Consider the following 16393-nt stretch of genomic DNA (forward strand, 5'->3'; position numbering starts at 1 on the left):
CCCTTTTGCAGCCCAGCGGACTGGCTGGTCTGCCTTCGCATTAACCACATTGGGACCTTCTGCGGCGCCCTAATTGAGTAGCGATCTACACTGCACATGAACGTCACACTAGGTCAAACCTACTGTGCGAATGGCACGCAATACGCCTTAACGCCTGCCACGAGCATTCTTGTTCGTCACCTACCATCTCGGAAGCGTGTCAGGTGTCTGATCCTGGAGGTTATAAATGCGCAGAGCCTGTATCGGTCTGCAGGACTGACTGCAGATACTTTCAAAGCTCAATTCCCAAGCACAAAACATCATGAAGCTCACTTACGCTATCACCACTCTTGCCCTGGCAACTGGTATCGTAGCCGATTGCCCACCTCAGCAGCGCATTGACCACCTCAAGTTCATTGTCGATGCATTCAATGCCAAGGGAGCAGCATCCCTTGAGGGGATCAACAATCTGCCACTGGCACCGGAGTGCGATGCGTTTCTGTAACGCCCGCCCTCCCACATGACAGCCTTGGTTGGAAACTGACGTGTTCTACTAGCTTCATCAATGGCCTTCCTGGCATCCAGCCAGGAACATTCAGCGGAGATACCGTGAAAGTGTTCGCACAGACCGTGCGTCAAGTCTTTGGCTACGTGGAAGGCAGATACTCCACTGCCGACAACAGCACCGGTACTCTTGATGCCATCGTGGTAAGTCGTACTACAGCACTCTCCAAATTTGCAAGTGTCTAAATCATCCGCCAGACCCTCGGCGCAGCGCAGAACGTCCTGCTCCCCATCAAGACCCGCATCGTGGTTCCGGCCGAGTTCAACCCAGACACGTGTCTGATCACTGAGCTGCCTACATACATCACCATCCCGATCGATATTGCAGGCAACCCGATCAACCCACCGATTATTCCAGCAATCCCTGGCCTGGACAGGTTGCCAGGATTGAGCACGATCATTGATATGCTTCCTCCTGCTATCAGGAGCTCACTTGGGCTCTAAGAGGGGGTTGCAGACAGGAATCCAAGTTAGCGGCGCACGTCAAGTGTAGGACAATGGTGGTATAATATGGTCCGGGAGTTTCCCACTCTTCTGTTACATCAATACAAAATTCTCCCTCACTGAGGACAACGTCTCGAGAGCGCACCATTGCATTGACGCCAGCGTTGATGGGATGCGATCTGAGTGCAAGAGGCAAGTAGTGCCTGTCGTATCACAACTCTCTGTACGCCCTATCTACAAGTTCCAAGTCTCAGACAGTGTCAAAGCCGACCAATCTAGGCACGAAATAAGTGAAGGATAGCCAATTGATCCACCGCAGGAAATCTGAGCCACATATAAGAGTGCAGGAATTGTAGCCTACGACTTGTGTACGATTGATGGGAGCATGATGTCCCAAACAGCAACAAAGTTCTCCGCCCGAGCAGACAGTGTCTTGCCAATCGCAGCTGTGACATCCGTCTGGGGTTAAGATTATCGCGTCTATACAGTATCACATCTGCATACAGTAGACTGTGTCTTGGCTCTGCAAGGACTCTGTCCAATGAAGGTGTGCAAGAGTGTCGATACTTGCTTAAGAAAGCAGAGTCGACGTTGTCCGGGTCATCTCTATGCACAAAAGACGACTAGCGCTGCAGGAGTCGAGATAAACTGGTGTGACAGGCCACTGCAGTCGCTGTCATCGCAACGGCTTTGCAGCTGCATAGACATGCGACCGGATTTGGGCTTCGCAAAGTTACTGCTCTGGGAAAGGTGCATAGTGTGCTGTTCTGTGCACAGACTCGGGGCTGCAGACGCATCCGCAGTCCTAGGAAGTATAAGAATGGCAGAATCGCACTCCATGGACTTGCGATGCTTCATTATCCTCACTCATCAACATACACCAAGGGAGGTCACCAGTCCAAGTCTTTCCAACCGACACTGCCCACCATGCATTTCTTCACCCTCCTCGTCGGTCTTTCCGGCCTGAGCCTCATCACCGCTCAGGGAGTGTGCGGAAGCGACTGCTACCAGTACCCATACGATGCATTAGGTCGTGTGGACTGCCCTGGATCGACGTTTCTTGGAAGACTTTTCAACACAAAGGGCGATTGCCAACGATACTTTGAGCTTGTAGGAGGATACGGGTGTTGCTGTGGCTGCCCAGGGCCTTGTTGAGTGGCACTTGGTTGATGCTTCGAGGCGGTGGTGTGTATCCCTGGCCATGGTACAAGAGTGTTATGCTGATGAGTGCCATCGTAGATTAGGGATGCTTATAGCATAGTCGTCGTTCGATGGCAAGGTTTCATGTCTGAAGTGTAGGCCGTGAGCTGCTACGGCTGAGGCGAGGGATATCCTGATTACAAGTTTCGATGTAGCCACAGAATGTATGCAACACGTCCGATTGAGTTTTTGTGCGACGGTTACGGAGATTTGACCTAGTCATTTCCTAACTCATTTCTGCGTGACATCGAGGAAAACGATCTGCTCTTCGTGGGCGAACGGGGTAGTGATGGAGAAGGTGACAATGGTAAGAGGTTACTCTTCAGCATCGTACAATGCTCAAGTGGAGACAAGTGAGGAAGATGTGGCGCCAGGTGCTGCACAACAGGGCTCTCAAGTTCAAGCGGTATGCTGCAGTCGAAACCATCATTCCGGCATGGGGTGCATGCAAGTCCTGGTGATGAGAGCAGCGCATCGCAGCGGACCTTTCGTGTCCGGCATGAGTCGCACGCTCGAGCACTGCGCCGCCTTGGCGGACCTAGTCCCACTGAAGCATTCAGGAATTTAAAGGCGTGCGGGGCGTCCATGTCGGCGCCATGAGGACCTCACTGTCTGGTGTGCAGTATGAAGATAGCGGGCACATGGAGGATATTTAGGTAGGAGGGGAACATCGGAAAAAATGTGCTGTATAGGCCTGTGAGACCCATAAGTGTGAGCGTAACGACAGAGTGGAGCTCTCTCACCGGCCCAGCTAATGACACGGGTAATCTGCTTAACGTAAGCACAGTTTTCTAACCCTCGCAGCAGTGCCTGCGGCGCGTTGTGATAGCTGCCCGAGGTATCTGCCTTTATAGAAGGCACACACGTAACTTCGATTAGTTAAATTCTAGCAACTTAATTTTAGCCAATCAGAACCCAGTCTCTAGGGGCACCATACTCGGACACCATACTCGGTTAATTAAGCGTAGCGACCGAGCGCTAGCCACAGCGGAGTACGAGCTTGCGAGTACGTAGGTGAGGCGTCAGCGAGGGAGTGAAGCTCTATACCAGCCCTTAACTAGCCTTGGCGCCCGCTCTGATTGGTCAACTTTCAAGTTCTAGGGTCACGTGACCTACCGCACTGTGCCTGTTGGTGAACTCGCAAACATATACTCGTCGCTAACGCCTATGTCGTCGTATAATAAGCACTGTACGTCGGGTAGCGGTAGCGTGGATCGTACGCTACTTTGCAGTCTAGAAGGGTTGGTAGAGAGCTCCACTCCGCTACGCTTACCTTTGGAGGTTCACAACCGCTAACAGCACATTTTTCATCAATTGTCCATTAATTCTAATCAATACACGGGAGCCCGACTTTTTGGTAGATATTAACTAACCCTCCCTAACCATCCCTAACCACCCCAACCGCTACCCCTTACCCTCCCTAACCTTTATCTCCTACCCGTACGGGTCTTGTATGCAGCCTAAATTTGAAGGAAGTGTTGAGCTTAAGTTGAAGCTTAATCAAAGTCGAAACGCGGCCAAATTCCAGGGTCCAGAACAAGATGTCTCGGAGTATGAATATCCCGTTCCGTGCCATGGAATAGCCGCTGGATCCATACTTAGCATTGACCAACCACCAACCACTTTTTACAGCCGTTCACGATATAGTTGTCTCCGCTGGCATCTTTGATGGCTTCCGTTTCGAGGTTTGCAAGATCAGAACCGGCACCAGGCTCGGTCACAGCTATACAGGTCCTCTTCTTGCCAAGCAGCAAGTCAGGCAGGACTCTATCTTGCAGCTCTCTGTTGCCGTAGTTCAGAATTGGTGGTGTCCCGAAAGCCATGCCAGGCACCACCACGCCTGCGGGGCTGAACAGACCGCAGTTGTACATCTGCAACCCATCAGCTGTCGTATGGCATAGTCAAGAGGTTACCATACTTCACTCATATAAATGAGGTAGTGGAAGTAATCATACTCTTCCAGCTTCAGACTCCCGGCGAGTTCACGAATACCGAGTGCTTTGAGGCGAGCAATTGGCAGCGGAGCTGGCAGACAAGGCGCGTCTGCGAAGGTCTGGTACACCTCTGGCTCGCAGCTTTGCTGCCTGGTCCATTGCAATCCATATTGCCCAAGGTTCTTCCAAACGAATTCACGACAGGTCTTTTGCCATCGCCTGTGCGAATCAGAGTAGTACGGCGATGGCACTCCCATCAGCCAGGGTGCCTCTGCAAAGGGGTTGTTATCGACTGAATGACCCATTGTTACAAAAGTCAGGCATACACAGGAGCGTGGAAGGTCAAGTCTATTGAAGAGTTCAAGCACACAACATGGTCAAGTAAAGGACAGACTGACCAATCACAGCCCCAGCTTCGGTATTTCCACATATGGAAACATTCTGCATATCAGAGTCCTTCGCAGGAGGGTTCAAACGGGCACGCGGACCAAGCGCTTTCTTGGGGAATATACATTGTAAAGCCGGGCTACTTGGACGCAAATCTTTGTCCCTTTCGTTTTGTCACTTAGCATTCTTCGAGAATGTCGCAGATCACCATTACAACCCGTGAATACCTGGATCGATAGCGGCGTCGGCGTTGTCCAGATCAATAACCCTAAGCAACGAAACACTCTGAACTAGCAGGTTCACTACGACCTTCTCAAGGTGCTTGACGACTACCGAGAAGACAAGAATGTGGCCTGTATCCTCCTGTGGGGAAATGAGACCTACTTCAGTTCCGGCTGGGAAATCACCTTGCTCGAACAGGGCTCCAGCCGTGATAACCAGACTTTCTCTGACATTGCCCTGAAGCTCATGGTTGGAACTTACGACTATCCAAAGGCATTCGTGTGTGCCGTCGCAGGCATGTGCTCCGGCTATGCACTGGATGTGGCCAACTTTGCCGACATCACGATTTGCTTCAAGAACGCCGCATTTGGTGCTGCACAAGTCAAGTACGGCCTCAATCCAATGACGCATCCCATGTTCCGAAAGATGAGCATCCAGCGAGCGAGACGTCTCATCTTCACTGGAGATCCAATGGGGCCAGAAGAGGTACGTACCTTGGAACTTCATCATTCATCATGAAAGTGAAGAAAAAGAGATTTGCTGATCATGACCATCCGAATGCCCTTCGTACTGGTCTTGTCGACCGAGGTCACGGAAGTGGGCGAGCTGTACACGAAAGCGCTGGCACTGTCGAAGCAGATCGCTGAGCGTGGTGCTGAACATGCGGTGAATCTCAAAGAGATGTGTCTCCGCGTTCCAAACATGGATCACGTCGGAGCAACCTACTACGAGACGCGCTTCACAAATGATCTGATGGCTAGAGATCAGTTCAAGCGTCTCGCGGCTGAAGGTGTCGAGAGACTCAAGGAGAAGCGTAGCAAGGCGATCGAGCGGCTTGGAAAGCTCTGCAAAAGCTAGTGATGGAAACCGAGGTGCTGGATAGTCCTTTGGTACACTACATGTAGTCCACTTCTCATGATAAGTCGTCAGATGTGCTGGACCGCTACGCGTTAGTCAAAGGCTGAGAAATACTTTCATTGTCTGCGGTGGGTTTCAGCACCGACATCTTGCCAATGTTGAGTTCGTCTAATCATGTGCAGATCATCGGTGGAGGTATATGGCTCCATCCAATCACAAACGTGACAGCGGCATTTCCTTATGAGGACCATGTACCCTCCCGTCTCGGCACTACTGTCTATGGCTACTCCCTGCGTCGAGCGACATACATTGTGACATCAAGAGCGCTGTCGCTGCTCAGAGTAAGCAGAACACTTCGCCATCAAAGATGCACTTTAATGCGGAGCCATGGGTTCCCACTCTCCCATCCATTCCAGATGTTTTCTTGACTGATTTCCTTTCGATGAGCGATATGGCAGAGCGCCGTACAATAACTCATTACACGCATACGTGTGTGCAAACACCAATAAAAGATTCTCAGCAAATAAGCAGCGTCTTCGTATCGAAGTCCTAGCCAGGGGATTGGCATCAGACCTCAACTAGGCTGTCAATGGCGTACCCGAGACTAACAAGGTCGTGTCGATATTTGCACTAAACACCGTAAGTCTGCTTAACGTTTCCCGAATGCGTTCCGCCGGTAACGATGCATAGATAGACGTCCCGACCGTGACTTGGGCGACGCACCGTGTTGGTGGAGTTTGCAGCCCAATCAATGCGAGCTACACCTCTACCGAGGGTGCAGGGCTACTAAAGAAGGCCAACGCAAAGGCAATCTTCACGGTACAGCCCTTACTAGAGATTGCCGCAAAGGCTGCCGAGATTGCTGGTATCCGGCCTCGAAATGAGCGGCGACGGACCATTACCGGAAAATTATCTTGCGCTTGATAAACTCTTTCGATTAGGCGCCAGTATCAAAGACCTTGACCGCATCGAATGGCAACCAGGAGAGCCGGCCAGGAGGATTGCGTATCTTTGCCACTCCAGTGGCACATTAGGGCCGCTAAAGCTTGCGGCGATTTCACATCGGAATGTTATTGCTAACGTTATGCAATTCTCAACCTTCGGGCAACAAGACCGAGGCGGCACAGCAGCACGGAAGACTGTACTAGGCCTTCTTCCTGCGTCGCATATCTACGGCATCGTGGCCATCTCCAGTGGGTCTACATACCGGGGGGACTCAGTCACGAAATTTGATCTTCAACAGATGCTCTCTGCGGTGCAGAAGTTCAAAATCAATGTGTTCTCGATTGTGCCGCCAATCGTTGCAGCGCTGGGGGAATCGCCGGAGCTGCTGGATGCCTTCGACTTGAGCAGTATTGAAGTCGTTCTCTGTGGCGGTTCTCCGCTGGACGAAGGCACAGTCTCTCGCTTACAGCAACACTATCCATCCTGGATCTTCCGGAATGCGTACGGGCTCACAGAGATGGCCGGTGTCGCGTGCATGACTCCGTACCATGAACCGTGGCATGGCAGTTCAGGAGTTGTCATGCCTGGAGTGTCCCTCAGATTGATCACCGAGGAAGGCAAGAAAGTCGCAAGCTGTGAAGAGTCTGGCGAGGTGTATGCCCAGAGTCCTGGTATCATTGTCGGGTACTGGCAAGACAATGCTGCCACCAAAGAGACTTTCGTACAGCACAGAGGTAGCCGCTGGTTACGCACCGGAGACATCGCAGTGTTCCGAAAGTCAGAGGAAGGTCATAGCCATCTTTTCATCGTGGATCGGGTTAAGGATTTGATCAAAGTCAAAGGTTCGTGCTCTGCGCGCGCTCCAGCTTAGAGGAGTAATTCGTACTGACTGAGCCTCTGGCAGGGCTTGCAAGTAGTGCCAGCGGAACTCGAATCCTGCCTCATGGAGCATTCGGCTGTGCAAGACTGTGCCGTCGTCGGTGTTCCCGATGAGAGAGCCGGAGAGCGTCCTCGTGCTTATGTTCAACGATCTGCAAACCACAGCCAGGACCTGAACGACGACAAGCTACGAGAACATCTCGTGAATTCCGTGAGAAGTACTAAGGCTCGTCACAAATGGCTAGAAGGTGGCCTGATATTCGTGGACACGATCCCGCGAAGCCCTTCTGGCAAGGTTCTGCGCCGTGAGCTGAAGCATACAGCAAGATCAGTGAAACTCTGATTTGGGCTCTTGTGGCAGTGAGTATGGTCGTAGTTAGCACGCCTTCATGGGTTCTTTTCTTACAGATGCTGCTTGTTTAGGAGTCTCTGGCGTTCGAGACCGACAGTCATGCTTCCATGCACGCTTGTTGTTGCTTCCTCCGGCATCGATGAGAACAGCAATCTCGCTGTCGGTAAGCAGGAGCAGCACCGTAGCTTGACGGGTAGTAACGAGCTATGATGTGTCGAGTCCGCCTGCCCCAGCACCTCGCGATAGCTACAGAGAAAGAGGTAGACTTACCCCTCTTTGCTGGACGTAGACCAAGTGTATCAGGCAATCGAAAGCTACACATTCGTCTGTGGTTGACCACCTTGACAGTGCAGTATCCAAGTAAAGGAACCCAACTACCCATTCCCCACCTAGCAACACCTAGCCGCCACCATGACAGTCGGTAACCTCGTCGACCTCTCGGTCGTAGACACCAACTTGACCGCTTACGAACTCTTCCCGGTCCCCTACATCAACGCGCAGCTTGAACACAACATGCTCCACAACGACGGCGAGACCGGCATGATGGTCCTGAAAATGGTCTGCCGTGCTGGCTTCACCAATCCCTGGCATTCGCACTTCTGCGGCCATGGTTTCTTCGTCCTTGAAGGGGTACTTGACATACACAAAGGCCAGTATGGAGCGGGGAGTTGGGTCTGGTTTCCGGAGGGAGGATTAATGTATCACGGGGCCACGAAAGACCAAGACGTCACGTTTCTGTTTGTAACGAACAAGAAGTTTTCGATCCACTTCGTGGACGATACCAGCGATCCTTGTGCGTGAGACATGGCGGCCGATGCGCAATGGCGGATTCGTAATGTCGATGAGAGAGCTCCAGGTCCTTCATTGCACAATCATGGCGTCTTCCGGCCTTGGGTGTTTACAGTCATATAGTTTGACTGTTGGTGTACAATTTCAGAGAGGCAAGGACTGGGCTGCGGAAAAGCTGACCAGCAAGTTCGTCAGTGTTGCCATGCCGAACGACCAAGAAATCATCTCAGACACTCGAAAGATTTTACTCCCATTTCAGGATACCAGGCGTACCCTTCACTGGCGCCACGACCTGACAAGATCGGAAAGTTCTCCATAGTGCCAACCAGAAAGGCGTATCGTCTGTCAGATATCGCCCACCTAGTTCCTTTCTGATCGCCTTCGTCGCCTCCTCTGCCTCGTAGAATGGGATCGATCTAATACTATGTCAGCAGGCGGTCAAGATGAAATCGACATCATGTTTGGGACGTACGGGAATAAATGATGAATCACGTGGTAGTCAATAATCCCATGGAACAGATGCTTTCCGACAAACCCAAACGGCCTATCCACAGTTCCCAAAGCACCATCGACGTACGTCCATCCGTCAGCGTCAAAGTGCGGCACGTCTCGGTGCGTATGGTGGAGATATGTGATGGCGATGATCCAATTGTTGAGCCAGAGGTAGGGGACAAAGTACAGCAGAGCTAGATACTGGAAGCCGAGGCTCTTGCTCACGAAGTAGAGCGCTGTTCCCGTGGCGATCATGCCCGCGGTCGAGAGCGCGATGTAGAAGCGCTGGGATGGGGTCCAGAGGGAAGCTGCCGGGTTAAGATGGCTTCTATCCAACAACTTTCCATTCGGCTGCTGGGGCGTTGATGATGTGCCTCCGGATGCGTAGCTCATGACGTACGTCTGCCATCCAAGAAGTTGATGCCCGGCAAGCATGGCTGCTGTAACTAGAGGGGCATCTTCCGCATTGTGATTGAGCTTTGCCAAGCTCATGGACCAAGTGCTTTCGCCCTTCTGGTTCGGGACAAAGGCAGTGTCTTTCTCCATATGGTTGTGGTATCGATGGTGGCGGGCGTGGGTGTATTTCCAGGAAAAGTAAGGGACCAAGAGTGCGCTATGCAGCACGAAGCCAAGTGTGTCGTTGGTGAAGTTACTCTTGAAGAGTGCCTGATGTCCGCATTCATGCGCCAAAATCCAGATGCCGGTGAAAATGAGGCCTTGAACATAGCCGTATGTCATCCATAGTGCTACGCGTAGTGACCAGACCTCGATCTGAGGGATGAAGCGAAGGGCGAGGCCTGCGAGAGCTCCGGAGAGAACCAGATCGGTGACGATGTGGAGTCCTGATCTGAACGATGAGGGTTGAAAACACTTTTTGGGTATCGCATCCCGCAGTCGCTGTAGAGAAATCTTCCTGTCCATCTTGGCGATTTAGTAAAGGCGATCGGTGTATAATTACGCCAGGTGTTGTATGCTAGTCCGGTGGACTTGCTCTGTGATGTGGAAAAATATTTATGGAACGATGGCTGGCCATGAGGATGGAGAAGAAAAGAAGGGTCTTTGAGGACACGATCGACGCCAGGTTGTGGTCTTGGTAAGGCATCCCTTTGGTACAAGCTTCCTTTATTTTAATCTCCTTGAGGACGCCATATTTTCGGTGAGAACAGCCCCGGGTCAAGGTGGCAACACCATGCCAAGCAATTTTGGCCTCTCCAACTCGAATCTCCTGTCGGCGTAATGGCCACCTGTCCCAGTGCATAGGATGGTCGAAAGCAGCCGTCCTCACAGTCCTGACTGATCGTACTCTCTTTGAATGATCATTTGGTTCTTCAAGGATGACCCTGATGTGCCACGCGAGATGCGCGGATCTTGGTTTCGTTGAGCGACGGCGTCAACGTTCGGACCGTCGTTCATCTTCCACCCAACTTTATTCACCGCTTGACCACAATTCTTCCGCCGTTGATATTCAGGGGACCTTGGTCATTATCAGACGTCATGCGACGCAGCCTGAATAGCGACAGGAGGTGACTTGGGTTCGGGCAGCCAGTACGGTTATCGCGAATAGCGCTCATCTCTCCCAATGTATGTAATTGTCGGAAGCAGCCCACTTGACAGTCCTGGTCCCGTAAGCCTCCTGGTGATCGAAGTTATACTCCTCCACAGACACCATCTTGGTCTTTGCGTTGACTGCGGTGACACAGGCAACATGACCGGCGCCTTTGTTTCTTTGTGCTATCGTACCAACCTTGGGAGTGTTGTTGACCTTCATCCGACCTTCTTTGCTGCCTTCGCCCAGGTGTTGCCATTGTGGAAGCCAGGCTTATCCGTCGGTTCGTACCATGAATTGAATCAGATCTTCTTCGACTTGACAGACTTGTTGAGGCGCCAGGCTACAGATGATGTGCATTGACACCTGATGAAGTGCCAAGGATCTGCCCCATTACAGTGATTCTCAAAAGGACAGTCATCAGCGCGTGCGATGAGCTCGTGGTCACAAGAGGCATCCTGGACGGCAAGTGGCGCGGCACAAGTCGACCCGATCAAGAAGATCAATCGTGGTATCGTTGAGAGCTTCATGTCTATCAGTCGTGTGCGCTGTGGAGCAAGAGTGAAGTCGGCAAATCGATGCAAAAGTCCCTAGATAGATCCAAAAGCAAGGCAAACATCAGGTACGCACGTACTATGATGAGGTACAGCACGCTCTCCTGCACATCGAGGTGAGCTTTACGAACCCGCCGTGCGTGCAACCACACATCGAAGAGGTCGTCTGCACAGGACAGAGGAACTCTGTTTGCATTGTCTTGCGGATTGATATGGTGGGGAAAGTGCTTTCACAGTAGCCGATGGAGCGTCGTACCGACGAAATCATTCCCTTGCCATAGGCGGCGTGGATGTGTCACAGGCCAGATATTTTCTTGTGTTGCCAACGCTGCCTTCGCCTGCGCTACCATGCGTAGAATGAAGGAGGCTAATCGTGGTGTCGCCGAGTGATTCAGATTGGCATGTTGCAGGTGCTGACCAGTCCGAATCGAGGGGTTCAGACGAAGCCTAGACGAATTGATAGTGGTAGCATTGGGAGTGGTGACCCAAGTCTTCTGCGTTGAGAGTGAACACGACAGTGCACTGCACCTGCCTGAAGTCATGCACTGGTTGCTGCAGCCACCAAAGCTTATTCGCGGGCCATACCATCGTGACACCCTCAGGGTGGCTGAAGAAGGCGAAAGCATAGATATCGTAGCTATATACAACCTCGATAGAGAAGATCGCTGCTGCCGTCAGTACTATCCTGCCAGAAACACAACAAGCACGGGTATCGCAATCAAATCAGACCAGCCCGCATCCAGCCCAACGCGCAATATACAAGCCTCCAGAATCCGGACAGACGCCATGCTCCACGCTCGCACACACTTCCCGTCCGCTTAGTGATGATCCCCCGCACCTAACGGGCCCTGCCCTTTGAGTGCATCGGCAGGCGTCTCATCCTCGTTGAGATCCACGCCCTCTCGCTTAACCCCTCCATAAGTGTTCTTGAACTTCTGCAACTTGGCCTGGTTCTTCAACTTCGCGTCTTTGGCAGCCTGCGAGAAGGCACCGTGTTCATGTGCGACCGCATCCTCATCAATCAAATCAGCCTGTATGCGATCCAGATCCTCCTCGTCCGAGCTAGAGACTGAGGAGTCTCGGGAGCCTTGGGTATAGATGATCTGATCACCTTCCTTCTTCTTCTTCTCGCGTTGTTCCTTCTTCATGCGCTGCTGTTTCTCCGCGTCTTTGTTGCAGTCAAGAACGAGGATGTGGAGGCCAGGCAGATTGTGCGCGAGGAACTTCTTAAGGAGGGGAAGCATATCTGCGTTGGGGCGGTACGTGCCACTGTCGTTGTCGATGACGAGTTCGTAATGGTTGGGATGCTTGGGAGGGTCGGAATCTGGTGGACCATCGCCAATGTCCTGGGGCGGGTGCTCAGGGTTCTCTTCACGGGTGGGCGGATGTGCTTGGCTTGAGCTCTCAGCTGGGTCTGGTGGAGGTGGGCTACGTGGGTGCTTAAGCCGCCTGATGAAGAACTCCCCAGAGAATGCTATATAAATGGAGACGTCGCTGTGCATAGTGTGCTTGGACAACATGTCGATACCAAACTCCTTGCCAGTCTCAGTGAAGCGCCAGAGGGCGTCCAGGGTGAGTACGTAGGTGAAGATGCGTCCTCCTTGATCGTAGTGGACGAGGTCGAGGAACTTTCTCGTCATTTCCTCGCAAGGCCCTTGCGGGAGATGACCCCAGACAGTAGAGCGGCCGAAGTTATAGACTCGCGTGTGCTGGTGGTGGAGCGCTTTGCCCATCAAGACACCGGAGATGCCTTTGCTCGTGAACATGCGTCCGACCCAAGGCTTAAATTCCACAAAGCGGTGGTAGAGCTCTGCGGGAACTGGACCTTGAAGCTGAAATTGGTTGGCCCGAAAGTTATACTGCTCCGACTTCTTCTTCTGGCCATTGCCCTGCCGACTCTGAGTTCGTCCACGATCATCATCTGCCTGGTCCGGCTCCTTGATGTTAACGATTCGGCCGAGCATGGGACTGTAATGTCGAACCCATCTGCATGGACCCACAGTATACAGCCTGCCGTTCTGTCCGTCCGCTTTCGTGCGTCCAAGCATTTCAACACTCAAGTACAGGTATCCGCGAAAGTGCTTGTTCTCCCTAAAACAAGTCGTGACTGCCTGCAGAAGATATGCCCGGTTGCTGCCGCCATACGCAAGAAGCTTGAAGCCTCGATTGCGGATGCCTCCCCAGCCCTCGTACAGCTCCGGTATGGAGATGTGTGCTCTTCCAAGCAGATCATCCGCATCGGCTGGATCCTCATCGTAGATGCGAACCTTCAGCTTGCAGCCTGACGCCGGCACATTTGCAACAATCCACTCATCGTCCCACGTCGGCTCAGTGCTCTTGCGGATTGTCGGCGTCCTCCATCGCAGCTTCGGATCCTCCTTGTGTCGGCGCGGCGTGTCGGTGTTGATCTGTGTAATACAATATGGATCTGACGAGAAGCCGTTGATATCGGCCATGGGCAGATTCTCCGCTCGGTGGATGGTGATTTTGATCGTGTAGCCATTGGGTCGCTTCGGTATTGGTGTCTTGTCGAAACCTCCCGCCGGACCCTTATCCTGCCTGAGAGTCTCTTTCAGGTGATGGCCATCGCTGCTGTCCTTGCGCTGCAGCTTCTCGTTGTCGGCGTCTGTCGGCTGAGCAGTCGTCGTCGGTGCCGAAACATCCCCGCCATTCTTCCCATCGTAGACTTCGGGCGCGTCGTGTGGTGATGAGTGCTCAGACCTCTCTTGCTGATAGTGAAGGTCGCCATTGACAATGTTGTCGGCGCCATGGTTATTCACTTCATGTTTCTCATCCCATGTCTGCGCACTGGCCGCCGCCATGTTTCGTCAAGCTGATGCACAAGGCTGGGCAAAGCGGGGATCCGAGGCTGTGCCACTGATCGCATTCGTCGTCGAGTCGTCGCAACGGGGTATAGGGCACTACAAGATATATAAAACAATGCGCGAAAGCTGCAGAAATGCTGAAGAGAAGCAGAAGAAGATGGTTCAGGTCGTGAAGGTGCAGGATGGCGTGACGGTACTGGCCGAACGATTGCGCAGAGGTCGCAGCCAGCCTCTTCCTAGCGCTGCGACTGTACCCTGTTGCCAAGGCAGCGTGGCAGTCGCGACTCGCGAAGCTTGACTGAGCTTGGTACTGGAGCATTGGAACGTTTGCGCGGTGTTTGATTGCTGTGCTAAACGAGGCGCACGATAGCTCGTGTCTGTGCGTCACTGAACCAAGCTGGAGAACGAAGATGGACGTTGTAAATTCGCATATAGTGGCGCATTACTGCTATAACAGGGCATATGTTCGTCGTCCTGCTCATCCTGGCCTCTGCACGCCTACCATCGCCATATCCCACTGACTCCTGTACGACTGGAACGCGTCTTCATCTGTGAATACAGTAATAATCTTCACAGCTGAGACGGCGCTAGTGTGGCCTGCCAGGGTGCCGTGTCGAGGTCAGATGACGACGACCAACAACCGCAGCTCTGTCTGACACGAGAGCTCACGGCCGATCAATCCTTTATACTTGACCTACTCCAATGCTCGTCTCACACAGCCCGTTCCGTTGATCTCATCTTGTCGCGAGTGCACACGAGTATTGCAAGCACCAGCTTGGCAATCCATCGTCTACAGTTTGAATCATCTCTGCAATCCATCGGTTGGTCATGTACTATCAGCAGCAACCTGATCCTTTGCCTTTTTCCCATCGTTACAGCATCGCCAGCCCAGCAAGCTCCACCCTCAGGCGATACTCTGACGGCTCGTGAAGTTTATCGTGTGGCAGCCGTTGTAGACTGATAGCCTTGCATATGCGAGCGCTCGGCAGTGTATGGCGTGCGTGGTAAGTCAGTGCCGTCTTATCTATTGTGCTCCGGCTTTTTGGGTCAATGCTCTTCGTCGCGGCTTTGTTGATGGAGCAATTCTTGCAAACGGCAGTCGACATGAGTTTTGCAGAACTTGCCGGAGCCTCGGGCCAATTAGAGGTACCACTAGTTCACCACGAGCTGTTAGACGCACCTCTCCGGGTAGCTCCGTTGCTCCAGGTGAGAAGAACTCCATCTGGCGTGCTCTGCTCTTCATTCTCGAGCTTCAGTTGGCCACATCCTGCGCATCGATCGTATTGTCGGGAGTAATGATCGCGGATCGTGTGGCCGAGGGCAACCCGCAGCCTCACTACGCGTGTCTCCCTCATCCTCCTGCAATGGCGCTCCTCACGCTATCCAGATTTAATTGTCCCTTCCTCCCCCAACCTTTCTGCCCATTCGGCACACTTGGTCGGAAGTCCTCATACATATGGAACGCCCTTCTGTCCAACTCATCCCCCTTGCCCTTCCATTGCTCGAGTGCCTCTTGGAATGTCTTCTTGGCCTTCTGATACTGACCTTCGCCATATCTCTTCTTCAGCGTCTCTTCATTGCCTTTCTTGGGCTTATCTCCGACAACTGCGCTCCCATCCTTGATCTTGAGATGGAAGCTCACGACATCGATTTCGCCCAGGTCTGCTTGTGCCTGCGTGCGCTTCTCGCACTTCTCCGACGATTCTGATGCGTCGGGCTTATCAATAGTGCCGATGCTGCGTCCTTTGGAGATTGCCGTGATGGTACTGATCGCGCTGCCTACGCTCAAGGCTGTCGACCATGGGAGAGAAGGGTGGAGGAATTGTGCGACGCAGCTGGACCACAGTTCGAGGACTGGGGCGCGATTGATGGTGATGCTATCGCTGGCATTGTCACCATCCTTTGATTCGTCGTTCACATCGTCCTCATCCCTGACCTTTGACGGTTGTGTCTTCTGCTTCTTGGTGGCGGGTGTTTTGGTCTCGGCCGCTTTTCGCTTCGTTCCAGATGTCTTCCTCGGGGCTGATTTGGAGGACGATGCAGTACACGCTTGTCTTCCAGAGTCGTTCGCGACTTGCTCCTCGTGGTTGCCGGCATATCTGTGGGCCTTCAATGTTGTCAATGGTTACTCGGTTGATGTCATGGATGCAGCTTGAAGCTTCATGTTCAATTGACGCTTTGCGGAGGTGCTTGCTGTAACGCTGCCGTACCGTCTGTGGCTGGATACTGTAACGTGTCGATATATCCCGCCTCAGCACTGCTGCGGCGTTGCGTATGACAGCAATTCAGCCATACCGCCATGTTCATCAGCAGGCCCACGGACCGGACAACATGTGGAAAGCCGTGCCATACCACTGAGGATATCACCACATCGGTAGCACCCGCGCACGGTCCCGCGGTCATGCCAACACCCGGGCTCAGAA

The 16393-nt window shown here is 52.8% G+C and overlaps 9 protein-coding genes across 9 annotated transcripts; 5 read left to right on the forward strand and 4 right to left on the reverse strand.

Annotated features, from left to right (window-relative positions):
- Window positions 1-301: 301 nt before the first annotated feature.
- On the forward strand, window positions 302-987 carry CLAFUR5_05066 (uncharacterized protein; the record flags this gene model as incomplete). Its single annotated transcript, XM_047904214.1, has 3 exons — window positions 302-480; window positions 537-687; window positions 742-987. The coding sequence occupies 3 exons, from the start codon at window positions 302-304 to the stop codon at window positions 985-987; spliced, it is 576 nt and encodes a 191-aa protein (XP_047760189.1).
- Window positions 988-1836: 849 nt separating this feature from the next.
- CLAFUR5_20093 (uncharacterized protein) lies at window positions 1837-2142 on the forward strand (the record flags this gene model as incomplete). The annotated part of the gene is made up of 1 exon (XM_059462935.1): window positions 1837-2142. One exon carries the CDS (start codon window positions 1837-1839, stop codon window positions 2140-2142), a length of 306 nt encoding a protein of 101 aa, XP_059318983.1.
- Window positions 2143-3785: 1643 nt separating this feature from the next.
- On the reverse strand, window positions 3786-4426 carry CLAFUR5_05067 (Acyl-CoA dehydrogenase apdG; the record flags this gene model as incomplete). The annotated part of the gene is made up of 2 exons (XM_047904215.1): window positions 3786-4058; window positions 4106-4426. The coding sequence occupies 2 exons, from the start codon at window positions 4424-4426 to the stop codon at window positions 3786-3788; spliced, it is 594 nt and encodes a 197-aa protein (XP_047760188.1).
- Window positions 4427-4976: 550 nt separating this feature from the next.
- Window positions 4977-5588, forward strand: CLAFUR5_05068 (uncharacterized protein; the record flags this gene model as incomplete). Its single annotated transcript, XM_047904216.1, has 2 exons — window positions 4977-5216; window positions 5319-5588. The coding sequence occupies 2 exons, from the start codon at window positions 4977-4979 to the stop codon at window positions 5586-5588; spliced, it is 510 nt and encodes a 169-aa protein (XP_047760187.1).
- Window positions 5589-5818: 230 nt separating this feature from the next.
- Window positions 5819-6512, forward strand: CLAFUR5_05069 (Acyl-CoA ligase gloD; the record flags this gene model as incomplete). The annotated part of the gene is made up of 3 exons (XM_047904217.1): window positions 5819-5929; window positions 6171-6227; window positions 6279-6512. Coding segments are annotated over 3 exons (402 nt in total), but the record flags the coding sequence as incomplete, so codon positions are not given.
- Window positions 6513-8175: 1663 nt separating this feature from the next.
- CLAFUR5_05070 (uncharacterized protein) lies at window positions 8176-8565 on the forward strand (the record flags this gene model as incomplete). Its single annotated transcript, XM_047904218.1, has 1 exon — window positions 8176-8565. One exon carries the CDS (start codon window positions 8176-8178, stop codon window positions 8563-8565), a length of 390 nt encoding a protein of 129 aa, XP_047760979.1.
- Window positions 8566-8797: 232 nt separating this feature from the next.
- CLAFUR5_05071 (Oleate hydroxylase FAH12) lies at window positions 8798-9966 on the reverse strand (the record flags this gene model as incomplete). The annotated part of the gene is made up of 2 exons (XM_047904219.1): window positions 8798-8969; window positions 9026-9966. The coding sequence occupies 2 exons, from the start codon at window positions 9964-9966 to the stop codon at window positions 8798-8800; spliced, it is 1113 nt and encodes a 370-aa protein (XP_047760980.1).
- Window positions 9967-11963: 1997 nt separating this feature from the next.
- CLAFUR5_05072 (uncharacterized protein) lies at window positions 11964-13967 on the reverse strand (the record flags this gene model as incomplete). Its single annotated transcript, XM_047904220.1, has 1 exon — window positions 11964-13967. The coding sequence occupies one exon, from the start codon at window positions 13965-13967 to the stop codon at window positions 11964-11966; it is 2004 nt and encodes a 667-aa protein (XP_047760981.1).
- A 1354-nt stretch (window positions 13968-15321) lies between these two features.
- CLAFUR5_05073 (uncharacterized protein) lies at window positions 15322-16271 on the reverse strand (the record flags this gene model as incomplete). The annotated part of the gene is made up of 2 exons (XM_047904221.1): window positions 15322-16077; window positions 16266-16271. The coding sequence occupies 2 exons, from the start codon at window positions 16269-16271 to the stop codon at window positions 15322-15324; spliced, it is 762 nt and encodes a 253-aa protein (XP_047760982.1).
- Between the last annotated feature and the right edge of the window lie 122 nt (window positions 16272-16393).

Source organism: Fulvia fulva, chromosome 4 (genome assembly GCF_020509005.1).
Source record: "Fulvia fulva chromosome 4, complete sequence".
Classification (NCBI taxonomy): domain Eukaryota; kingdom Fungi; phylum Ascomycota; class Dothideomycetes; order Mycosphaerellales; family Mycosphaerellaceae; genus Fulvia; species Fulvia fulva.